The 26,936-nt window shown below is 37.9% G+C and overlaps 1 protein-coding gene across 8 annotated transcripts in view; it reads right to left on the bottom strand.

The window, feature by feature from the left end:
* Positions 1 to 26,936, bottom strand: part of MACROD2 (mono-ADP ribosylhydrolase 2) — an 853,971-nt gene that overhangs the window by 334,117 nt on the left and 492,918 nt on the right. For all 8 annotated transcript variants that reach the window (XM_068186328.1, XM_068186321.1, XM_068186323.1 and 5 more), the window contains one exon: positions 21,386 to 21,507. In XM_068186328.1, the coding sequence (XP_068042429.1) occupies positions 21,386 to 21,507 (122 nt within the window). The remainder of the gene's footprint in view (positions 1 to 21,385; positions 21,508 to 26,936) is intronic.

The raw sequence follows: 26,936 nt of genomic DNA, 5'->3' as shown, positions 1-26,936 counted from the left end.
TTTTAGGTTAATGGTTGGACTCAATAATCTTAGAGGTCTTTACCATCCTAAATGATTATGATTCTGTGATGCCAGAATTTTCTTGCATGGGTATTGATGCTGTAATACCCAGCTGGGGTGGTCGGTTTTGTATTGGAAGGGCCTCTCTTTGCAGCCTTCCTCAGTTTCATTGCCTTGCCCAGAGACATCTGCAAAGCTAATTGCCCTTCCACGATGCAGAGCTAAGTCAGCCAGCCAGCCAAGACTGCAGTCATCAAAAAGGGAATTTTCTAGCCGGATTTTCAGTTTTGCTCTAGACAAAAGAATCAGAGCTGGGCTAACATAATATGCTGGCAGCCCGAACAGACACCTCGTCTCCCGGATTCGGATTTACAACTAGACTTGACTGGAACCATCCCTTGCTGAGCGCAGAAAACAGAGTTCCTGAAATAGCTGATCTGGCAAGCTCTTCTCATTCAGACTCATCTGGCAGAAATAGCATTTGCAAAATCACCAGGAGTTAATAATGCATTCATCGACACTGAAAATGACTGAAAATTCCCTTTCCACTTATTATCCTACCTCTGTAACACGTTTTAAAAGGAACTGTAATTACCATTGTGCACTGTTGTTAGGAAAGAGAAGATCAAAGCTGCTCTGAAGCAACCACACTGTCCCATCTCTTTTGCTCTTTGCTAAACAACAAACCTGTGCCTTGAAGTGATTGCTCCACAGCGAGAAGTAACTCCCAGGAATGAATTGCAATGACCTTGTGATGTTTGCAGGGGAACTTATCAGAGCTACCACTTAGTAGAGAGCAAGAGATATTTGATGTAAGCAAACTCAAAGAGTTATATCTAGAACAAATAACACTGAACCTTCTAAAATGCCTATGGCAGCCTGGCAAATGCAATCCCTACTCCCAAATTTTATTATGTTCAGAGTGATACTTGTTTGACAGGGTTCACATCTGAGCAGAGAACAGGCATAATCTTTCCTAAGAGAAATGTTAATGTTAAGCCTAGCCTACTTCAAATTTTCAAATAAAATAAAATAAATGTAATAGAAGTAGCCAAATTGTCCCCCTCCAGGTTTTTGCTATGGAGACTTCAAATAAACTTTAAACTAAGTGGGTAATGCATGAAAATTAAAACACACCAACAAAAGGTTCTGCCACCGGAAGGGTTTAAGAAACGCTGAGTGTGTCACCTATTGGCAAAAAAATAAACAAAGCTATTGTGGGTAAAATACTATAAATATAAAAAAGTAAAGGGACATGAAGAGCTCTAAACAAAACCAGAAACATTGCCTGACTGAATTATTAACTATAGCTAAATGTGGTTTTGATTCACTGGTAATTTATGAGTCTTTTATATTTATGAATATAATAACTAAAAGGAACCAGAAAAAAAAGGATGATAAATGCTAAATATATACTACTATATAATAATGGTAAATTTTCAGTATGCCAAAAATATTTAAAAATCTTGGAGCATTTAAAAACAATCCCACCATGAATTTCTCCTTTTCTTGAAACCACATTTAAGCTTCAGAGTGAATTAGGGCAAGATTAAATCACAGTTTCCTTGGTGAGAAAAGATAGAGAAAATAAACTTCTGAGGAATCAATGCTTTATGTAACTTATGTATTAAAAATTGAATATGGCATTATTATAAAGTTAATAATAGTGAAAGTATCAATAAGGAAATTATATATGCAGTATTTTTTTAATTACCTCTCATAGCAGAGGATAAAGGGGCAAAATGAATCCCATTTTCACTACTTAATAATAAACTAGCACAGAATAAGCTTCACTAAGGTAAGTAACTCGTGCTGTCTTTTATCCTTTAGTGGCCTGTTTGCTCTCTTGCTTAAATCAAATTACCTCTCATGAAATACAGATTACTGTTACATATGATTATACCAAAGTTGGCCCAATATGGACAATCAGAGCAGTAACTCACAGGTCAGAAGTGGAAGGGTGGTGATTTGGGAGTTAGTAATTAATGGCTTCTGATCAGCCAGCTGGATCACTTATTTGATGCTCCCTAACTAGCATTTTCCCAAAGAAGAAATAGCTAAGAAAATTGCTATATACTACATTTCCCATGGCTGCAAAACAGCCCAATTGATTGCCTATGAGATAGAGCATTAGCCCCTTAACCTCAATTCTGTTCACCTAGGATATATTCAGAAGCATGGCTTCACCAAAAAACACATGGTTTTGAAGATGTGTTTTCCTGGAGGAATATATTGGTACTAGCATCTCCACATCTGATTCATAATTCTCTTCCATCTTGTTCTGGCTTACTCAGAATTACAAACAAATGAGACTCAGTGCTACTTTCCCCCGAGTATTCAGCTGCCAAAGATACTGATCTAGAACACGCACTGTTATTTAACCTTTTAAAACTTCTTACAGCTGTCCTTCCCCCTGAAAACAAGGCTTTCTTTTTCGATATCAGCCTTCCAACTCTAAGAATGTAACCAGGCTTTGTCTTTTGAGTGGCAGCTGCTCCAGAGTGGGACAGAGCAGGAGGCAACTGGAACAGAAGGAAGAAAACCCACCCTGCAGCGAGGGCAGCAACCACCATCCACACAAGAACACAGATGTCCATCCTGATGGCAGAGCAGGACCCCCAAAAATGCTTCCCACATTCCATAAGCCATTTCCACAGCTCACCCCTACTTTGTACCTTCAAAGTTGGGGTCATTCAATAGAGCCTCATAAATGAATGCTCTGTAAATGCTTCTGGTCTGCCATCTCTGTTGAAAACATAACCTCCAGTATTTAAAAACAAAGGGACTAAAACCACATTTCATACTCAAATGGTCAGCAGTTAAGACAGCATTGCATTATTATTCAATACAGTAAAGCTTTTTGCATCCTAAGAAACCTGAGAAATGCCAAAAAAATCCATGGGTGGGTTCATTTCAGCCTCACCTGTGAGAGCATAAGAAAGCGAGGTTTTGTTCTCTGTGAAATGACAATTAAAAAATAACGACTTTATTACATATGTATATGTATGTATGTATACATTTACATACATATCCCCCTATATAAAGTACCTATTAGAATTTCTGAAAGGCTTGTGGCAGAGAGAAGTGCTTCATAAAGAATTAGTTCAAAAATAGAAAACTTTCAACAATCTATTTAAAAGCACTAACATTCAAGTGGTAATTTCTAAAACACCCCCCGCCCCCCACTATATAGAACTTCTCTGGAAACTTTTTACTTCTTTAGCACAAAATCTGCTTTTAGAAAGCAAAAAAACATTAAAGAGCAGCAACAGAAGACTCTAATGGTTAGTGCTACCATTGAGAGAGAAATAAAAACCATTTCAGGGGCTAGGCATTGTAAGCTTTTTCTCTTTCCCTTATATCTCTTTTGCTATCCTCTACTAAAATCAGAATGTGAAAGGAAATATCCATCACCATCACACATGAGGAGACATCAGCTAATTTTGTGAAGAAATTGATCAGTCAATAGTTATTGTGAGCTCTAATATTCAGATGTCAAGCAACTAAATTCTGTATTGCAACCACACAACTGCTCTTAGAACAATTAGTTTCTAAAAAAAAAATTGGCAATATAAGCCTTAAAGGAAATTGTCTCATATATTCTCAAACCATCCTGCAGAAAATAGCAGCTATACAAATTTACAAGGATTTCAGTCTTTGCAGTGACTGGAGCCAATGAAATGGGTGGCATAGAAAATGAAATGGTTTTGCTTGATGTAGGCTGCACATTATTTGAACAGAGAATCAACTGGGACTAAATATTCTAATTCTCAATCTTGTAAAAAACTGTGATGGACAGCTTTGTCAAGCTCATTAATACTAAAGCGACTGCTGATAATTGCTCCAGGTTTCAACCTCTAATTAAAGCTAAGTGGTCTGATTTGCATATAGTAAACAATAGAAGTTTCTTGTGATCACACTCCCAGAGGCCTTATCAGCTTCACAAATACAGTATCATTAAAACTTGAATGCTAATTACAGTTAATTTCTCAGTGCAAATAGGAGTAATTCAGTGGACATTTAGGTCTTTCTTGTTTAGACTTAGCGCTGTAGTTTATCTAAATGCACCCCAGATACTTACCAAAAATAACACACCAGGAAGAACAAAACATTCCACAACTCTCCCTTCTCTATCACGTTTAATAAAATGATGTCAAATGTTAGCAAAAGCATTACCATAAATTGAGCAAGGTAAATCAATTAGCCTTTCTCCATTTGTTCTATTTATCAGGGTAACAATGTAGAAAAAACAAAGGACTGCTAATTAAAAATAATTCAGGCTAAGCTATGGTGCTCAAGTTACAAACTTCCGTAGTATTATAGAAATACTTTCCAAACCAATCCTTATTTTAAACACTGTCTGTGTAATGAAAAAAAAAAAACCAAAAAACAACAATGTAGAAATCTGCCTCTGCTGGGACAACATGTAAGATGCAGTAAAGTGTCTAACAATAACACACTTCTAATGTATTTTTAACCTCTCCTACAGCCTCCTGTGTCAACTAAAAGTAAAGAGGAAGCAGGAGAATTAGAGGTATGAACTGTTTTCCCCACATGAAATAGCAGCCAGCACTCTGGCAGCCTCAAGCCCAGGTTAAGGAAGGAGATCGGTGTGCCAGGCTGCACATCCCTGTGCCCGCAGAGGGCAGGGATGTGAACACAGCACCACGAGCAGCACCAAGAGCTGAGGTGATTCACTCTTACTCAAAGAGCCAGCCCCTCTGCTCAGCAGCACACACAGTAGCTGGTGTTTGGGATGTGCCAGCCCTTTACCCCAGATTTTTCTTATTAATCTGCTTCAGAAAAGTCTCAGATCATCTCCCATCTGCTGTATTTCAAAATTCCATGTGGACTAGAGCACAAGTTTCTATAACAGAGTGACAAGTCACCTAAGAACAGCTCATCCACAGGTACTATAAAAATACCAGTGCAATGCTGACAATGTCACTGGCTAATTACTGACTCCATATGTACCAGGGAAAAGTTACAGTCTTCTTCCTGCTGCTATGAAGGCTGCATTAATGAGTCAGGTTATGATTTCCATTGACAGTCCCTGGTATTTTTACATGCTTCCACACTCCTTCAGTTAAGTAACAGGTGGAAAGTGAGTCATTAGGATTCAGTGATACCTGTTTCACAACAGCTGCAGTATGCGGAGAGAAGTAAACTTCATTTCCCATGTAAATATTTACATATGTATAAGGAGAAAAACCAAACTTCCAAGTTGTACCATGAAAATATTTACTTGGTAAATACCTCATTGTCTTTTCTTCCTTCCCTTTCAGAAAGCCTCCAATTTAATTCTTTTTTCACTAGACTCTCATCCTGCCATTTTTTACAGAGGATGCAATCCTTAAGTCACCTCCCAAAACACCTGAGATTTTGTTTTCTCTTGTCCCAGAATTCATTTTAAAAATAATAAAAATCCAACACTTGCCTCCTTCCAGTTCTGAGGTACTGCACCTCGAACTATGTTCTGCAACCAGATAATTTTTAAAATTGTATTTTTCACTATTTCTGTCAGTGATCCTATAATTATTTGCCATCTAGATTTAATTTCCTAATCACTTAACCATGTCTTTTTCCATGCTGGACATTACTACAGGAATGTCTCCAAGTTCAAAGTGTGCCAAGGTTTTTAACCCCCTCTCAGTCAATCCAAAAAGAACACAATCCTTCCTGCATGAAGCTCTCACACTCAAGCCTGTCACCAAACACAAGCATTCACCTTACCTCGCTGGGAAAAAATGTTAAAACCAAGGCAAGGAAAACAAATCAAACATAAGATCAGCCTTGGTTCTCCATGCACGGTGTGGATTCATGAATTGGCTAGAGTTTATGAGTCCAAAATCTACCCACATGAATCATCTCACTGCAGCCAGGGCATGTCCTGGGAGGCAGGCTTACTCCTGCCCTTAGCTCCCAGCAGATGTCCAACTATTTCCAACCAGTCCACTGCTGGGGCTTTGTCCATTACTACTCTTTATGGCAAATGTCACCTATTAGCTTTCAAAGTATACCAGCATTTTGGTCTTTTAAGTTATGACTTTCCATAAGCCATTAATAATTTTTATTCCATTTAAGTGATTGGAAAGCAGGGACCATAATCTGTGATAAGCACATTCGAACTGCTTGGAGCAAAAGCCTGAGGCACTTCTGAAGTAAAACCCCAAGTATACAATGATTAAGGTCATAATAAAATGAAAATTTATATGAAATTTTGTGAGCCTTTTTGCAGAAACATAAATTTTTTGGCACTGCTCTTGACTACTAGCCCACTTTGATCATTTCATTGGTGCTGTTTTCTGACATCAACACGGTAATGAGTGATTTACCAGACTATGTTACAGAGCCTTCCCTTTGCCTGAGATTTGATTATTACTTCTTGATGGCAGTTGTTATGCCAGCTGAAGACATTTTGAGTGCTGAGAATGGATGAGATTTGCTTCAGATGCACAACACGAGAGTTTGACACAAGTAGCTTCAGCTGAGTCCAAACTTTTCATCCTCACTGGCTGGGAGAAAGCATTTATGATAATTCAATTTAAATACAAACATTTTCATTTCTTTTGGAAGTGGGGAGAGGGTGTTGGTTTGGTTTTGGTGGTTGGGTTTTTTCTTGAAACCAAGCATTTCCCGATGTGTACACACAATTAGTACCATTGTGTTCAAGAGCCCTTCAAAGATTTTTTTTCTCCAGGTAATAACTCAGATGAGAACAGTGGTGGAGCTGCAAACTTATTGCTCACCATTAAGAGAGCCTACTGCATTAAGGGTTTTGATTTATTTATTCTTCAGTCTAAAACATCACAATTTATTCTGAAGGAGCTTAATATACTAAAACAACTTCAGGGGAAAACAGGGAAGTGATCCACTGTATACATAGCCTTTATTTACAGATTTCATGCCTCCCAAAATTTTACATAAAACATAATTTTATTCTAAGTGAGCCATCATTTGACATGAACTTTGGTCATTAGTGGTGCTTCACTTAATGTCCAACAGAACCCACAGGATATTAAAAAAAAAAAAAAAAAAAAGGAAGGATCTACTGAGCCATTTTCAAAGAAAGAAAAAGAAAAGAAAAAAATCAAAAACTTATAGAGGCACAGAAAGTTTCCTGAAACTTTTATAAGGCAAAAGCCTCCACATGCATTCATAACAGTTAAAGGTTTTTTATTAATATGAACCAGTCCTTCCTACTGAATGAGAAATCTTTGGACAATTACCAGTGCCACTGCTGCTTACCAATTCTTTAAAGAGAACTTAGGTTTGATTAGCTGCCATTTCTCTAGTGCAAGCCAAGCTCTTTTGCATACCAGAAGATACATAGACAAGACACGCAATCATCTCAGTAAAAACTTTCCTGCTGACACTGGTGCTGCCACACTCGCAGCACACACCAAAGTGAAAAGTAGATGCACAACCAGGGAAGCACAAAGTCTTTCTAGGAATAGTTTAATTAAACAATATCACTTGTACATTTGTAACCCCACAAGAACTGGAAATGCCTGATATATCTATATATATTGATATCGATATCTATATGCTTTTAGGAAGACTTTGAGTTCAAACACCCGACGATCCTAACACCTGCCCCCAGTCCTGCTGGAACTCCAAAGGACCAAGAATCTGCTTCTCATTAGCCTCTCCACAAGTGTTCATCCAATTTGCAAGTCTGCCTTGGGCAGGATTTTTCAAGCACTTCCTGACTTATTATTATGCTGCATTAACGCCCGAGTATTCCTGCCTATTTGCTATTCTCCTGCTTAGATTTAACTGCTGAAATAGGTATTGCTCAGAAGCCAAAATTACAAGGGAATTGTTATCTTTAACTAACAAAACCTTTCACAATTCAGTCCAAACTACATAGCATTATATTTGGCTGAAAATGCTTTTATTAAGTCCAGACTGTAATTTAGGTACTAGTGAGAATTTAACTTTACATTTTCTACTCCAAAGCATTTTCTGGAGCCTGTCATTTAACCAGAATCTCCCTGGCTCTTTTGTAGCATTCCATTTTTTTCCCCAAACTACCTCATAAAGGCTTGCAAGGTGCATGCATTTGTTTTATAAACCATTTCAGCTCTCCTCTGCTGGGACTAAGTACAAAGGGATTTGGGAGAAAGTCATTTTCTGAAATGATACTTTGCATATTTATTCAGAGAAGCCCTTCACTTGGGGAAAACACAAGGGCTGGTTTTCTTAACAAGAAGATAATAAAGAAAAATTATTTTATTTATTCAAAGTACATCTGCACTGCAGAAGAAAGGTACGATGATAAATTGTACTAACTCATCCAAGCCACCCAGTTCAGAGACTACAGATGGTGTGACTATAATGGAGCTCTTCATGGTCAAGATTCGTGAGTATTTAGTTGGAACAGGATAAGTTATTTCAATCATCTCTGGTTCCTGCAGAAACTCTTTGGATGATGGTGGTAACACTGGATTAGACCATCCAAAAACTAAGCCCAACTAAGGCCAAATACATGACAGCAGCAAAATATCTCCCTCCCCAACTATAAAGGAGGGAAACAGATGTACCACTGAAATGATGCACAATAAATGGTGATTAACAACATCAGCAGCTCCTGCTTTTAAAACCATCGATCACGAGCAATTTTAATTAAAGTGAACAGTGAAGTAGGTGATTTGGCTCAGCATCCATGAATTTATCAAGTGGGATGTTTCTAACGCCTGATTACAAGCTGTAGGTACTGCTACCATCAGGCCTAAGCAGAATTAGCCATCATTAACATCATTAGCTTCTGGGGGTGAAATATGATGAATATACATCATCTGGGATGGCAGCTTATTCAACTGAACAAGTGTCAGGCAGCGTTGCCACCTCACAGTTTTCTAGCAACGTGGTTTTTGGAGCACCAAATGGTTGGTGGTCTAATGAAACTGCATTTTTCTTTTAAGAATACCAACTCTTTTAGTTTCTCTATTTTATTGTGAAAATACCTGGATATGGTGCTATGGGCTTGCTTGCTTTCCTCAGAAAATAGAGAACTGAACTGGTGAATTATGAGCATTCAGATATTAATACTGCAGCAAAAATTTAGCTTATATGTCACATTCTGCCAGGGCAATGGAGAAGAGATGTTTTATGGAGAGATAATCAAATGACAATCTCTACATATCAGCTGTTTTAGGTGGGTCTGGATACAACTTTGCTTCTATTTAATGCAGCTCAGTGGCTTTGATAGTCACAGACCCTTAAAAATTTGACAGATTATCCAAAAGGGTTGAAATAATGAAGACAAATGAGAATAAAGAACAAAGGATGATGAGGAAAGATTAGAAAAATTGATAAATATCCTACGGAATTTGAACACAACAAAGCACACTTTGAGGAATCAAAAAAGGGATGTACATAAACTGAGTGGGAAGAAGAAAGAAACAAAGCTACAGACGACAACATAATGATTCAAGATTGCAGTAAGTAATAATACCATGTTTGGAGCAACATGTTTCTCTGTTAAAGAAAGAAAATATGGCAGCACAGTATCTAAACAGGGAAATTAGAATGCAAGGGAGACATGAATTTATCAGAAAATAAAAGAAACAGTTTGATGACTTATATTTGTCTTGTGCTTGTCCTTGTCACCCAACTTAGTCTTGGTGCATTTGAAAATTGAAGAATAGGTAAGGAATGGTCAAACAGGAATGCTGTTGACCATTGAGAAAGTGTGAGAAATGCTTTGTACCATTGTGTATTTTGTTTTTAAAAAAATCTGATTTGCAATGATACAGCTGGAAAAAATGCTCACACAAGGACTCGAGACATAAATGAGAACTGAGTAGGAGATGGAGATTTAAGATCAATATCAGACACATTTTAGTGATCCAGAATCATTAATGGCAGCATTTCCTCCTTCTGCAGGAGGTAGGCAGGTTCAAAATTTTCTGTATTGCACAAACACTCGAGCATTGAATTTCAGGGACGTGACAATGGTTGGGAGAGGAGAGGGGAGCAGGCACATTTCAGTTCCAACATGCCTGAGGAAACACAAAGAAGGACACTTAGAGAGGCAGGCACAGACAAATCCAGGGCATGCCAAAGTAATGAACACAGACAAGTTGCACTGAAACATCATCTGCTTACAAACCAGAAGGATCAATCCCATCAGTATGATGCCAGAAAAATTCCCTGCAAAAAGCCTGACTCTCCTTGCTTGACTAAGAGAGGGATGCATTCCACAACAAGGAATACCAACAGGTAACATGTTGTGGTTCAAATTTATTTTATTGATCCCTTGTCAAGTGGTTCGTTCTGTTGTACTGCCATGTTCTCCCCGAGTTGGTTTGCCCCTGGGTTTTACCCTGCCTCAAAGCTGACCCTCATGCCATTCCCCGCCCCTTGTTCCAGCTCTTTCCCTGCCTCTCAAGGTAACCCAGCCCCTTATTCCCGAACCTTCTCTGCCACTTTAACCTCGGGCCAATCCCTGACTGCAACATCCCTTTGGAATTCCTCTACTCCTCGAAGCCCCATTGGCCCATGTGACCCATCCTCTCCACCCTCCTACCCCAGCTGGCCCCAGACACTTGATGTGATCCCCACACTCCTCCCCTGAGGATTCCCTGTTGGTTCGCTGTTTGTATCCACCCCCTGACTTGTATCTGTACAAAACCCCTTGCACGGGAGCACCCACGACTCTTTGTTTCTAGTCCCTATACTTGGAATAAACTCTTCTTTGTGAAACCTCAAGATGGAGAGCCTGCTCCTTTCTCCTCTGCCTGGTCCCTGTTGTGGCTTGTGTCTGGCACCGTAGAGCAAGTGGCTCTAAAGGTTCTGCCTCTGGTAAATCCCCATACCGAGGCAGTTCCCCACTCCTGGCATGGCCCCGGAGTTGTAAGAGCTGGCCCGGGCTCTGGCAGCCACGGCAGTAATGAATATGAAAATTTGTTGGGCATATGCTCTCTCACCTTTCTTGCGGGTTCTGACATGCTTTCAGTCTTCCTTTTTCACACAAGTGGGGGAAAAACTGCCCTTTGGTTATGGAAACGTGGACTCAGCTGTTCAAGGAGGACATGCCAGTGGATAATTCTGCCCAAACACTAAGACTGAGATCATCACCCAAGGCTTCTGTCCAAACTACATCAAGCAGTATGAACAAAAAACACTGTCTTGTGTGAGTTCCACCTCTCTGGAAGTGCATGGTTCAGTGGCTAAGATTTAATTAATAAAGGTTTAATACAGTCAGTATGTCAAAGAAAGTTCAGAAAGGTATGGAAACTCATAAAACCCAGCAATACACTGATTCATCTCCTTATAAAAAGATTTACAATGTAATATTTCAATGAGAATAGAATAAATAATATTTTTTTAGTAAGACCACTAGTAAACTAAATGTGCTACAGCTAATTACAGTCTGCAGAAATGTATGTTCTTGGCTTACAGCTTTCACTCATCTTTTAGGAAAGGCATAATAAGAGCAAATGAAAAATTCATTTACCTATAATTGTCCCAATTAAAATTTTTCTTTTCCCTAGCAGTGATGCCTTTCCATGACAAGCCAAAGGAAGTCATATTACAGTAACACATCTTTTATATAATATTTTCTGTTACTAAAGCAAATAACTGTTATATTTGTTTTCATCTCTGCTATGAACACAACTCTAAATCCTAACTGACAGGCATCACGAGGAGTTGATATGGGAGTCAGCTTTGAAAAATCAGGCTGCTAAACTGTTTACATGAATATAGACTTCATGTAGTTTTATATTTAGTGAGAACAGTTTTTCAGGTGAAAGAAATTAATATTTCATCAGGATAAATACTGAAGTGCCAATCATATTACTTAAATTATATTACTCCAATTACAGTTGTTTTATACTTTAGAGACCTTAAAAGATAACATGACATCATCCCACAGGAATAATACTAGAAAACCTTTAGCTAAGGGTATAAATTTGGTAACTGACTACTAAACATAGCTGTTTCTTTATATGTAACTATGATTTAATATATAATTTCTGCATCATGTAAATGGCTCCAAGCAACTACTAGCAATTCAGGAAAATCATATTTAATGAGTTGTCAAATAATGCTCACAAAAGCATGCCCCTTCTGATTATTCCTCAAAATTACTTTCCAATATATCTACTCTGATCCTAACTAGAGATTATGCTATCATGACATATCTTTTTTTAACTTAGGTTAGTATTATGATGCCCATCTGATACACAGAATAATTTATGCTTTTAGTTGCTCATTTCTTTGTTTCATATTAGCTATTTAAATATAAAAACAATGTTCAAAATGATTTTTTTAAATTTGCTATTTGAAAAAATTACTGATTTCAATCAAAAAAAAAGATATAAATTTCATGCTATTGTTTGTTCTCTGTTAAGTTAATGTGCGTTCTCTGTTAATTGTTTGTTCTCTTTTAAGTTGATGTTTAAACAAAGTGAATGGAATGTACAGAGATGTCTCAAAATTATCACATGAAAAAAAGCCATGTGACAAGGAGCTTGGGAGAACGGTGCAGTGCCAAAATGCTGCAACACGTTCTTTTCCTCAACATCAAAATGCAAGGGAAAAAAGAAATCTGGTCTTCAGGTAAGTCATTATCTGCCAGAAAGCCCTTCATACATTTTTAGGCATCACAGAAGGTACCACCAGGAGAAAAACCTGTGAATAAGCAATTTCTAATTTCAGCAAAATTTGACTCTGCTTCTGGTGATGGAAAGAATCACAGCAGTCAGTGTCAAAAAAAACCCCAAACAAATCAACCCTGTTGCAACTTCTATTGCACATTACTGCTGTTGCTGAGAATCCCGTGAGTCTTAACAGGAATTGCACTGATTGCCCTTACAGAGGAATTATAAGCCCTCCTGAAGAGCCTACAAACTGCCAACAAGGTGACAGGGTCAATGAAAGGAAGCAAGAAGAAAGGACAATGATGGCTTTGCACAGAGCCCGATGGCCACAGCTCACCAGCTTTCTGGGGTTTGATATGAATTTGTACATGCTTAATTTTTTCTATGAATTTGCATTACAATAATGTGCTATTCAAATAATGACAAACTTCTTAAATACTTGACTCTGCACAGTTGAGATGTGCATGCAAGTAAGAATCCCTCTAGTCTACTTTTATTATTTTTTAATTCTCTTTCAATCCCAATGAAGTACAATTTCCTCTGCACAGAAACATCAAACATTTTCCTCCTCTACATTTTATGATGTAGACTTTCCAGCAATCCCTGGCTTTTATGAGCTGTCTCATCTAATGAACATTGTGGTCCACTGTCTGACAGATCTGTACTTTATCCTTCCCTAATGAGACAGTTCTCCAATTATTGAGCCAACAGGCAGTGTTTCTCTAGAAAGTTTCACCCTTTTAAGCACAGAATTCCCACAGGGTAATTGGCAAATTATCACACATTAAACCCATCACATACACAAACTTGTAGAACTTATTCCTGACTCAGTAATTTCTTTTCTTTCCCCACCAGTTCAGGATTTTTTTTTTCAGTGTTCAGTCAGTGTTTCATTAAACCTCCCAAAAAATAACTCACCTTTCTCCCTCTTGTCATCACAAAGATCACGATGTTACAGAACAGCTACAACAGTAACACCACAGAACAACAAAATGGAGAACTGAGATTGCCTAGTAATGCAGCTTATTAAAGCAACACAGCTACTTCTTTATACCATCCAGACAGTTTGTGGTCGAAGATGAACCAAGTCACCTGTGTGGTGCCTTGCTATAAAACATATTCACAACATATCATTGTATGCCTCTAAGCTGCTTCTGCCACTCTTAGCCATGGTAAGCAAACACTGTAATGCATTTCAAGCATCAAATCAAAAAAAATCACTTCCTCCTAGGAAATATATACTGCATATATAACCAGACAGGGGCAGAATCAAAATTTGAATGCTAGTGATGGCTCATCTACACATACTGGTGGAGCCACAACTTTCCTAAGAAATTTTCCCAATGTTTCACCAACTTTGCAGTTAGGAAATTTCTCACAATCTCAAATCTAAATGTCCAATCCTTTAATTTCAGTCTGTTTCTTCTTGTCCTGTCCCTAGCCCAGACAACAATTTACTTTTACACCTCCTAAAATAACTTTTTATGTGTTAGGGGTTTTTATCTTCTCCTCATCTTTGGTCTTCTCTATTCTGTGCTTAAATTGCTTTCTCTTTCACTCTACTTTTGGCATGTTTCTAACACCATTTCTGGCTGAGGCATTTTCTTCCCCCCACTGGACACAGTAGCACAAGAGATAACTTCACAATTTTTCCTGTTTGTCATTCGATAGCTGCTCCTTTCTTGGTTTTCCCATAACAGTGTAAGGTTGTCAACACACCTCCAGTGCATGATCCACTACAAATTTCAGCTTATTCTCTGAGGAATCTCTGCCCAGTGCTTCAATCATTCCTCAGCCTTTCTCAATTGAATGAGCGGCTCTGTTTAGGTGTAGCAATTTACACTTGATGCCACTGAATACCTTTCATTTAATGAAACCCTTATTGAAAAAAATGGCTGCAATTCAATCGACCAAGATAATTTTGGAAGAAATGTTTGGGAGCACATCCAAAACAAAGCAGCAGATTCACCTTTGATTAAGAAAAGTATGGCCAACTATAATAATTTCTGAAACCATACGGAAGGATCACAACCTCCTTATTTGATGCCAACATGATGATTAAGCAGACTGAAAAACTTGAAGTAGTAGATGAATTTTTAAGGACATTATCTGGAAAATTTCTAAAATAAGAAAGCTAAAAAGGAAAAAAAAGAAGAGGAAGGGTATGCTGGAGAGAAAACGGAGTCTGAAAACATAACATCAGTCATATAATAACTTACAAGTTAAACAAGTGTTTCAAAGAAACAAATTAAGTGGATTTATGATACTGCGGAAATTTCCTTCCAAAGCAACTCTTCTGATTGATGGATATGAATTTATATCAGAAAACAAGATGATAAAACCAACCTTTAGGAATTTCAGACTTATAACTCATTGCTATGGTAACATTCTCAGCAAGAAATAAGTTTCATTGGAACTAGCAAAAAAAGCACTTTACTTTTCCCTAAAGCATAACTCTAGAGCACAAGAGAACAAGACAGGTAAAGGCAAGAGTGTACACCAAACTGTTAGACCAATACTTTTTAAGCATCTTCCTACAATTCAAATAAAATTCCTCTATCATTAATTTTATAATTTATGACAGGACGAGCTGAAAACACACTGGGTTTGAAATAGATACTGAAAATTTCAGTCTGTGAGTTATAATTGAAGATTCAGGCATCACAAAGGCTAAGACATGTCTCTACTCAAATGAAGCTCAATTAAACTGTGTGCCTAGCAAAAGTATAGCTTCTTTTTGAAAGTGGATACAAATACCAAGAATATTGGTGCATACCTTTTTTTAAAATCCTTAATTACGGGTGGAGACAATTTTAGAAAATGAAAAAAAAGTGTTTGTTTCTTAAGTGCTATAAACAGGTAAGTGGGCAGGTACCTTCCCTAATGTATTTTTATATGCTGCTCTGAATAATTAGTGTGTTTCTGTACAAATAAGTTATAATAGTATTTGTATTAATTTTGTCAACCACAGGCAAAATATTATTACATGACATTTGTTTAAAAAAACACCTAAAAAGGATAAGAGTTTAAATTCCCTGTAGATTAACTTAATTATAATTCAAAGAAATATTTCTCTAATGAAGCCTCAAATAGTATTCTAATTTTAAAGCCCCTGCAAATGCACAGCCAGTGTCATGCATTGTGCACAGTGACTGAAGACCCCAGGAATGGAGGCAAAACATGGATTTCAAAAAGCATGGCCTGATCCTATTTAACATACTTTTGTAAAAAAGCTCCCCAAAATGCAGCATAAGCTGTGTGCACAGGAGGGACACGCTTTATTCAGAGCCCAAAGACACAAGCTACTCTCTCAGGAATATCCCATCATTACAGGTCACTGACCATCCTACCACCAAGCAATGGCTTTTCCACTCGACCTGATGATTAGCAAATCAGCCCTTGAATAGGCCCTCTCACTGCTGAGCTATTTCTAGATGCCCTTTTGCCTTTTCATGTATTTCAGACAGGAGGAGCAGTATGGTTGTTCTGAGAAGTCCAGCTAAGAGGTTTTCCCTGGAGCAGAACAACTTTCTACATTCACAGCACAAGCACCCAGGCAGAAAGAGACAGGTCTTCTTGGTGTGGTGTTTCTTTAATGCCACACCAAGCTAATGTAGTAAGGCTCTAGAACGACATGAACTCCTCTCTACCTGACTCTAGAGGAACAACAGGAAAAAAAAATCTGTATTTTGCATAGTATGTTGTTAATACATTTGTTGGTGATAAGCAGAGATCCTTCTGGAACTCAAAAAGCCACATTCTTAGAGGATTTCCTCCTACCCCCTTTGGTCGCCAATAATTCTTCCTTGAGGTGGAGGTCAGAGGGTGCAGGCTAAAGAAATGCTTCTTGTTAAAGCTTTACAATTCACCCCCTGCCAACACGAAGAGTTCCTGAAGACTGCAATTCCAAGCACAGTCCTGAACAACAGCAGAGTTGTAGTCCCAAACAGAACTCCACTTCCTTAACCATTGTGGAGGAAGCCTGCTCTGCCTTCTGAGCGAGGGACCAGCACCAGCTTCCTTTCTCTGCAAACACACTTCAGCTCTTTTGGCTTGGATCCCACCCACAGCAACACACACCATCTTTTTTTTTATTTTCTGTGCAGTCCATAAAGTCCCTGTCTAACTGTGATCTGACTGACAGCAATTAATTGAAATTTTTTTAACCACAAGTGAAGTCTGAATAAAATAGGCGGCAGGGAAGTGTTTGATGTTCAGAAAGCTTCCAGGGTATCAAATGGCTTCAAAGAAGTGCATGCAAAGAAAAGCAGGATAAGAGGTCCCATGAAAAACTTACAGCACAGAGAGTAAATAATTTCAAAGACTGTGTAAACAGGGGACCAATTTAAAATCTGAAAATAGTGATTACAACTGCCCCAGTCTGCCTGATAACCTTACACTTAATTGGCCTGTAAGACTCTTACTTAGAAAACCAGTACAGAAAAACAGGGGGGAAAAGCACGTATTAGACTGGTTTTTACTATATCTTCTTTCAGTAAAGGTTTGTAATGTATTTCCAGTGTTTCAGGCAGCAGAGATTTAACTGATGCACAATAGCAATCCTTAGTACTGTGCTAAAGAGAACAACATCAACATACAAATTTTTTACTACTAAGAGATTATTCTGAACATTTAAGAAAAATAATCTGCTCAAACACCAGCTATTTACTCTCTTTGAATTGTCTTAAATATTTTTGCTCCTATTCTGTTGTACCAACTGAAGTGGAGATAAACAGAGACCTGTCTCAAGTATCCTCTTCCACCAGACAGAGGATTATATAAGTAAGACTCATCCAAGACAAAAGGTTCACCCTGACCACACAAATAGTCAGACAGCAGCACAAGTGTCCTAGAGGGAGCACAGCTACATAAACAAGTGCTGAGGAAAAAGCAACACGTGGATTTGGAAATGCAAGATAACAAGGACACACACTAACACAAAATTCACTAACCTAGAAGGCAGATGGAGTAGATGACCTGAGAGAAGCTAACTCTCTACAAAATAGCTGATGTGGTATTTGAAACCTCATATTGAATATAAAATGTTTCAGGAAACAGGCTCAGGAGACAAATGTCAGGGGCTGTGTGATTTCACTGAGCAATCTGGACGATGATCAAATTTGTTCCTGAGCCTTTTCTTCCTGCCTTAATGTCTATGCAGATCCTCACCCACAGCTGGGGTGCTGGTGGATTATGAACCTTGGCAATCACTCTGATGGGCATTTCATTACATTCCCTCATCTCATTTTCAGTTGTACCCATCTTTCTTTTTTTTTTTTTTTAGACATGAAGATGATAACATGTTCAGATGAGATATCAGTGCTCCCTTACGAGGTAGCCAGAGTTGCTCTCATCCATGCCTGGACACCTTGGATGTGAAAGCAACCTAAATTACTATCAGCTACACCATATAATTGCCCTGTTATCACACACACAATGATACTGTTCTCTCCTCCCCTCCATAAAGCTGCATCTCAGAATTTACACAGTATTTCAAGGCAATTGCTTCCCTTCCTCAGTGTGTAAAACAACTACATACACATATGTATAACAGAGTTTGGGTCTATTTTGAATCTCACAGTCCACTTTGAAATGAAATACATTCTCTATGGTATCCATCACTTCTCCAGAGGCAGATCAACAATATGTAATTGTGAAACAAGTAACTGCTTTAAGTACCTCTAATTTGAGACTTAGTACTTAAGACCATTTCCTCATTGTGCCTGTTTTCTGACACACTTTGACTATTTGTGAACTGGGCTTTTTTTTCCCCACCACACACTACCCCATCATTTCCTGTGCTGAGTTCCACTGTAGCTGTCAGCTACATTTCTGACCTCTCTTCCATTGCAACAAAGGCAGAAACTCCCTTCTGGTACTGGAGTGGATGCTGATGAGGTTATATTCAGTCTCTGATCAATTGTTATTATATATCTCTGTCCTTTTCCAGTGCTTGCAACACTGCCTATTGTAGTATCATTTGTAAATGTAATTAATGAGGTGTTTATGTACTCTTCAAAAATCATTAAGATGTTAAATTAACTGCATTTCGTGGTGCACCCTGAGTCACCCTGCATGCTTTGGTCCAGCTGAATATGTTGCTATTCATCATCACTCTCAATTCATAATGCCTCCAGCAATTCTAACTCCTTCGACACAATTCATGTTCAAAATACTTCCAATTGTGGTGGGGCTTTTTCTTCCTTTAGCAATAATTTCTAGATTTGTCCTTTCTGCTTTGAAGGTAACAGATCTGTGCTGTTACAATCTAATGTCTTCCTGCTCTGCTTCCTTCTCAGTTATTAGAATTGCTAGTGCACTGATGCTCTCTGGTTTAGTTAACTCTTTTAGCATATTGCAACTTGCTATCACCAATACCTCTTTATTTATGTGTCATTAACATATGGCTTTTCCTCCTGTTACTCATTATCTACTTTAAAAATCCTTGTTTTTCTCTTTCACATACTTATTTCATCTTCTTGTTAAAGAGGCAATCAAAATGGGCCATCCATCAGCACAGATAATTTTCTCTTCCTTATTTTACACAGGTAAACATTTCCCCCCCCCCAACTCTTGTCTGTCTTCTTCATACTGCAAATATTTCTGTTGCCATAACCCAAATGACACTCAAATGTTGTCTGAGTCAATTTGAATCCTTTGCTCGCTCTATCAGGTCTCTGCAAGCCTCAGAAATCTGTGTATATTTTAAATCACTTTCTTTTCCTTCCCTCTACACCTACAGTACTGGATCTTGTGAAACCCACTTACACTTTGCATTCCTTTCCTTCAGACTCACAGTAAACTACTGCTCCCTAATTGAATGAATTATACATCTTACTTTTCTCCAGGCTTGGTTTGGTCATTAGGACACACTCAAGTAGCCTTCACTTCCCAAGGCATCACTGAAATCACTGGACTTAGGGCTTTTCAGAAGAGTCCATGATCTGTCTTGTGGCCTTTAAAATCCATATTGCTTTCTAAGCTTCCAAATGCTGCTATGAATGAATGGCTCTTGGCTCCTGTTCAGTTTGTGCAGCTGTGTTCTGCAAGTCTGGGTGCTGAGCATTTTTTATCTCAAACAGGTGCACAGGCAACAACTCTTAACCGTGAATTAAGAGTTACATAATGATATACAATAACCTGTGTATGATTTCTCCTGTGGTTAACTTTCTCATTAAAATATCAAGCTAGGTTTCACAAGATAACAGGCTAGTTTCCATGAGTACAATCCCTTTTTATTATTCCATGTTAAACACCATGCTACCACCTAGAATGTCCTAAAAATTACAGACTCTCTACAGATACAAGAATTACCTGCATTGACCAGTGCCCACTAAAGTTTTTCCTTTGTTATTTCAATACTCTTTTTGCACCCTTTCCTAATTATAATTCTATTTTCGTTTTCCCACATATTAGGAACTTTATTCAAAACTAACCTGAATGCCCTAAAAGTCTGTAATTGCCCAGAGTACGCAGAAAAAAAGGATGGATGTAGGAGAAACTGCACAAAGCTTTTACTGGCTTCAATGAGAATCGCAGCAGGACGTGAACATTCTTTGGTGTTTAAACAACACTAGAGAGGGGTTCAAAATATGCCCAGCAACCCAAGGTTGTTTTCATCTCTAATTTTTATGCCTAGAATTAAAAAAAAAAAAAATCCTCAAACCCACCAAAGAAAACAGACCCCCACAATTGTTTGTATAAAGGCAAAAAGAGAGATTGCTGGGCACCATTTTGAGAAGCAGAAAGAGGATGTCATGAGCACAAAAAGTGTTGAAGAGCAGAGCTCTCACCAAAAAGGCAGAAATAAGTGATATTCATCAGGTCTGACTCTGAAGGGCACATCTAACTTCACTTCAAAGCCCTACAAACTGTCCTGCCCCTCTCCTCCAAAAGCTTGATTTTTCATTTATAATATTTCAGTGTTAATAGCTTCCTCTTACTGATTATTACATCTTCATATAACACCATTGGCTCAGCTTACATTTTTTTAAGATTGCGTGTATGTTTGCATTCTAAGTTGCCAAACATATGTGCTATCATATAACCAGCCAAAATGACCCCAAAGGTGTGAAGTCAGGCTCAGAATGCAAATTCTTTCTCAAACCTACAAGGAACTAACCTATGCATATGTGAAGACATAAGCTGCAAACGTGTCAGCTATAGAATTAAAGCTCTGGAGTTGGAGAGGGAAAAGCTCCTTTCCTCCGTGGCCTTTGAAAATTTGGCACTTTGAGGTGAAACACTGTACTATGTATTTCAAGTTCAATGAACTTTAGAGTTCAATGAAATATCACATAATAGGCTATTTGATGATCAGTTTTGGTGAGAGGGTGCTAAAACCAGTAACAATTGACCAATACTCTTATTTTTAGGAAGAATTATTAATGGGTAGAATAAGCAACAAATTAATCACTTCTCAGCTATTTAGGAGTCTATACTGCATGCAGTTATCCTCCTGACCAGTGGCTTCTTGGGGTTTATTTAATAAATAATACAGTATAAGAATGAGCCATGGGATCAGCTTTCTCCCTTCTTTAATGAGCCAGCTGCTTGTACTCCTACTACCAGGCACACTTTCCCTAACTCCTAAAAAAACATAGCCCTTTCGTCTAGCTATTTTTTTTTGGCCAAATAATGTTTTATTTTTTGGGTTCTCATAGCATGAAGAGCAAAAAATGTATCTGGAAGCTTAAAATCATAATTATTCTACATCAAGGAAAGTAAGATCCAAACTAGAAAAAACAATAATGTGCTCTCCTCCCAATACTTACGATTGATCTGATGTTGTTGTCTTTTGCCAGTTTCAGAGAGGACTTATAGCAGCTTGCTAAGTTTTCTTTATGAGTGTCAGTGAGATGGCCCCTTGCAATCGGCCCAACAGTATGGATCACATCTGCAGTGAATAAAAAAAGAAGATAAATAAACATTAAAGATGCTACTGTGTTGCACATCAATTCAATCTGGTATTATAGCTACACACAAAGGTAGGAATACACAATGTAAACAAATGTATTTAACTGGAAAACACATCATAATCTACATGTGCAATAATTAAAATTAAATCAGTAAAGGTTAAATTTTGAAGAATTTGGACTAAAGGAGAACATGGAAAAGAGACAATGAATGCTTGTTAGATGTCTACTGCAATGCACACACTGGAGAGATGAAATGTTTGCACAAATCCTCTAAATCCTAAGGCCTCTACAACTGTAAATACTGTAGAACTTTGAAACAGTTGTTCTCACTCCTCGAAGCCCACTCACTGGGAAAGTTCTCTATACAGAACCTCAGCATTGCTGGTGACACACTGGTCATCTTTGTTTTTCCTCAGTAACCATTTGAAAGGAAGAAAAGTTGAGACTTAGGAATGTGTTGGTTATTCAAAAATCATGCTTTCCTCTCACATCAGACAAGATGGAGATGCCATGCAATAAAACATAATATTCTGTTTGAAGAAATTTATAACAAGCAAAAAGAGAAACCACAGTCATCTTAGGTATGATGCCTTTGGACTCATCAAAATCTGATGCTGTAATCAATCAAAGTCTCTGAAGTGCTGTAAGAACGATGAATTTAAGAGCCTGGAGTAAAAAAGTTTTGAAAAGATATCTACAAATTAAAAGGTACCATGACTTTTTTTATCTCCACCTTCCTAGCCCTCCAACTATTAAGAAGAACACTTACTTTTTACACATCATTCTCCTATAGTATATGTGAGCATAATAAAATGAGTTATAGTGGCAGATGTATATATTTTTTTTTGCCTTTCTTTATCATTTTCTACAATGTATAGCAGAAATAAACAGTGGCACTATTTTTTTTTTAATGTTGCACTAACAGGGATTAAGCCAACACTTTCAACTGCAGTAGTGCTGGTCCCCTTTGAGGTTGTGTTTCTGTCCCATGTGGGTCAGGTTTCCAAGCAACATCTGCTGTTGCTACGCTCCAGAATATTTTAATTTACTCACAAATCCTACAGAATTAACACCATTATTCTTTGTCCAAGGTGGTTTTGATGATTTCCATCCAACAAATGCCAAAGCATAAGAGAAAACTGACAAAATAACATTAAAATGCACAGTCTTTTTTTTTAAATTCAGACATCATCCATCAAGTCCTGCTCTCTGCTATTTAAAAGGTGGCTTTTAGGCTGAGCCATAATGTTCTGAAAAATTAAAAATATTTTCTATACATTAGCCACAAAGTATTGATAAATCAGGAAATAAAAGCACATCTGATTCCCAGTGCCCAGAAACACTGAGGAATCCACAGTGATGGAAACTGAAACCTGTAAGAGCTAAACTTCCCAACTGCTACAGAAAGGCCCCCTTCCTGTGAAGTAAATAAAAGGTTGAGAACTCTTCTTTCAGTTTTGATCACAGTAATTTTCTCCAGTTGTGGGAACAAAATGGACAGATTGGATAATTTCTGTTGAATGTCACAGCTGCCAGACAGTGACTCCAGAGAACCCTCCCTACAACTGAACCTTCAACAGGTGTCGAGCCTTTATCCACTGACGAGTGGGATGACAGCAGGACACTAAAAAAACCTGTGAGTTCAGAAAAGAGTTATATTCTTACATGTTTTTTAGCTACTAGCATAAGCTGAGAGCTATTAACAAAGGACATGAAAAAAGGAAAGAGCTACTTTAAAATTTGCTTCTGTGTGCAAAGATAAGGTTATGTGAGTACTTCCATTACCAAAGACTGTAATTTCTGTTCATGACTATAGCAGTTTCCTGGAGGTTGAAACTTTCCAAGGAACATTTCTATTTGGAAGTTCTGGCAACTTCAGAGAAAGGAAAAAAAAAAAAAAAAACAAAAACTTTTTGACTTTTTTCCCTTGTTTTTTATTTTACAACAGGTAAACATCAATTATGGAGCCAGAGACATGGTTTAACAGTAGACTTGGCAGCGTGGGTTACCAGATGGACTCAATGACCTTATAGGTCTTTTCCAACCTAAATGATTCTATGATTCTACAGGGAAAGGAAAATACTCATGAATCTCATCGTAGTCAAGTTCCCTCTACATTTACAGACACCAAGATCACAGTTACCATGATGAATTTCGAATTCCCAATACCCAGCAGCCAACAAGCAAATCAAGGAACAACTATAAAACATACTTAAAAAGAATGTGGGAAGGGAAAGGAAAAGGAAAAAAGGAAAAGGAAAAAAGGAAAAGGAAAAAAGGAAAAGGAAAAAAAGGAAAAGGAAAAAAGGAAAAGGAAAAAAGGAAAAGGAAAAAAGGAAAAGGAAAAAGGAAAAGGAAAAAAGGAAAAGGAAAAGGAAAAAAGGAAAAGGAAAAAGAAAAGGAAAAGGAAAAGGAAAAAAGGAAAAGGGGAAAAGGAAAAAAGGAAAAAAGGAAGAGGGGAAAAGGAAAAAAGGAAAAAAGGAAAAAAGGAAAAAAGGAAAAAAGGAAAAAAAGGAAAAAAGGAAAAAAGGAAGAAGGAAAAAGGAAAAAGGAAAAGGAAAAAAAGGAAAAGGAAAAGGAAAAGGAAAAGGAAAAGGAAAAGGAAAAGGAAAAAAGGGAAAAGAAAAAGGAAAAGGAAAAAAGGAAAAGGGGAAAAGGAAAAGGAAAGAAGGAAAAGGGGAAAAGGAAAAAAGGAAAAAAGGAAAAAAGGAAAAAGGAAAAAGGAAAAAGAAAAAAGAAAAAAGAAAAAAGAAAAAAGAAAAAAGAAAAAAGAAAAAAGAAAAAAGAAAAAAGAAAAAAGGAAAAAGAAAAGGAAAAGGAAAAGGAAAAGGAAAAGGAAAAGGAAAAGGAAAAGGAAAAAAGGAAAAGGAAAAGGAAAAAAGGAAAAGGAAAAGGAAAAGGAAAAGGAAAAGGAAAAGGAAAAGGAAAAGGAAAAGGAAAAAAAGGAAAAAAGGAAAAAAGGAAAAAAGGAAAAAAGGAAAAAAGGAAAAAAGGAAAAGGAAAAGGAAAAGGAAAAGGAAAAGGAAATAGAAAAGGAAAAGGAAAAGGAAAAGGAAAAGGAAGAGGAAGAGGAAGAGGAAGAGGAAAAGGAAAAGGAAAAGGAAAAGGAAAAGGAAAAGGAAAAGGAAAAGGATCATAAACATTTCCCTCTTTCAGCTGAGGCTGAGTTTCTTGCATTTCAGTGTGCAACTCTTTGAAAGCTGAAGTATAATGGCTTAAATTATTCATTGATTAATAAAAGGCAAGAAGGAGTTTTGGGTAACAGACAAAGTACCAAATTCTTGCCAGGGTCCTTCTGTATAAAACCCCCACAGTATAATTTCTGGATGTATTTTATTCACTAAATCTTTACCTCCATTCCTTTAGTCTTTCATTATTAAACACTAGTTTAATAACGCTAGTTTTGCTCAATAAATGCAACAAGTTTTTGTCATCTTCTTGTCAGAACTTTCCAATTTAGCATTTTCATGGCAACTCATCAGCAATCCTCTATTGCTGTACCAGACACTTCACAAAAATAAGTAACTTTTAATGCAGCTATTAGCTTTTATTTTTAAATTTTTTCAAGTCCATCATAGGTTGTTCTTTAGACAGGACACAAAAGATGGTTATGAATGGAATAGGCCCTGACCAACCCAATCTAATGGGAGGCATCCTATGGCAGGGGCTTTGGAATTAGATGATGTTTAAGGTCGCTTCCAACCCAAAGCACTGTATGATTTTATGAACTGGTTTATAAAATATCACAACTATTATAACTGTTTACAGCATATTATTGGCAAAGAAAACCTTTTCTTAGACACATTATTATACTGAAACATGTGACAAAGATTTTATTAGCAGAGCAGCATTACTAATATCCCAGTGTTTTATGGTCAGCAGACAAACAGGGAAGTAACAATTTTATTGTTGTGCATTGTCAATAAAATTAGTGCATACATACACTTCCTAAACTACATAGGAAACTACAACTACAACTATAGTAAGCTCAACTACATTGAGCTTATTCTGTTTAAGCTATTCCAAAATACCTTAAAGTTTGCAGGCAGGCAAAACCTTTGAGATTTTACAGGCATAAAGGAAACAAACCAGAAAACAAAACAGCTCTTCCCCCTCCTTCGGCCCATGCAGTTGCTACCTGAGAATCAGACTTCACAGGCTGAAGCAGCACCATTTATTGTTAATACATCAACAAAGACTGTCAAACTGCAAGCTTGTCTGTCACAATCGTTTCATTTCTGCTCACATATCATCCTCTGCAGAAAGCTGCAGGATGGAGGAATATGTGCCACAGGGGAGATCTACAGACATTTGTCCACAAGAAAATTCAGGGCAGAACTGCTGCCTGCTGTTCTGGCCACCCACTGCAGCAGCCAGCCTCAATTGCAAACTTCCAGCACTGCTGGCAAGGACTGTTGCATTGCTCTGGGGAATGGTTTTTCCTCCCCAGAGACCCCTGTAGCTGTAACCTTGTTAGTTTAACCCTTCCTTCCTTTCTGGACCCAACTGGCTGGGAGCCAATTGTCCCTTCCTGAACAGGAGGGTAGATAATGCCCTGCTCCTCCATTGTTCACTCTCTTGCCCACACTCTTTCCTCTCTTGCCCGCTTCTCTTTCCCTCTTCCTCCTATGGAATAAATGTCTTGGACAATATCAGGGGTAAGAGCCTCTTTTTGGAATCTTTTGCCTTAACCCTGTGATATTTTCCCCCAAAGCTCTCTCAGATCTGGGCTAGCCTTGTAACTCCAGAGGGCTGCAGGGGAAAGTATTAACAAAGGACAACCATGGATGTGCAAGTCCTAGCTGGCACCTTCCACACCCAGCCAGAACAAGGATCCACCCTGGGGAAGAGCAAGGGCTTTCTGAAGGAAAACACAACAGTAAAGGATTGCCACAGGACAGATACACAGGAATGAATTTCACCAGAGAAGGCAAACCAACTGCAGCAGCAAGGCAGATGGGAGCACCAGCTGTGGGGATGGGCATGACCATGGCCTGAAGGTACACTGTGGACACAATGGCATGACACAGAAGTGGTCTCATCACCTAAAGACTTTTAAACTGGGGAAAATGTAGAGAAACTCAAAAATATTTAGTTTGGCTGGAAAAGCTGGCTCCTGTTTGCGCTTGTAGCGTCTGCACCCTTTGGGGTCCAAGCACTTCTCGGTGAGGTCAAACAGGAGTAAGGGATGCAAACATTTCCCAAAAACCAAAACACGTTTTTTATCTTCAAAACCAAGTAAACAGGTCAAAAAGGAGATTGGTCATCACTCAGAGAATGCCAAACTAACCATTTGTAGTATTATCACTTTTATGTCAAAAGAAGCTGCCAGCACTTCTGTGAAGTTGCTGATTTACTGTGGTCAGTCTTCCAGCCAAGTGCACTGATAAGAAACTTCATTAAAAAG

This window comes from Anomalospiza imberbis, chromosome 3 (assembly GCF_031753505.1).
Source record: "Anomalospiza imberbis isolate Cuckoo-Finch-1a 21T00152 chromosome 3, ASM3175350v1, whole genome shotgun sequence".
NCBI lineage: Eukaryota > Metazoa > Chordata > Aves > Passeriformes > Viduidae > Anomalospiza > Anomalospiza imberbis.
Note: the sequence above shows the minus strand (reverse complement) of the source record. Positions and strands in the feature narration are given on the sequence as shown.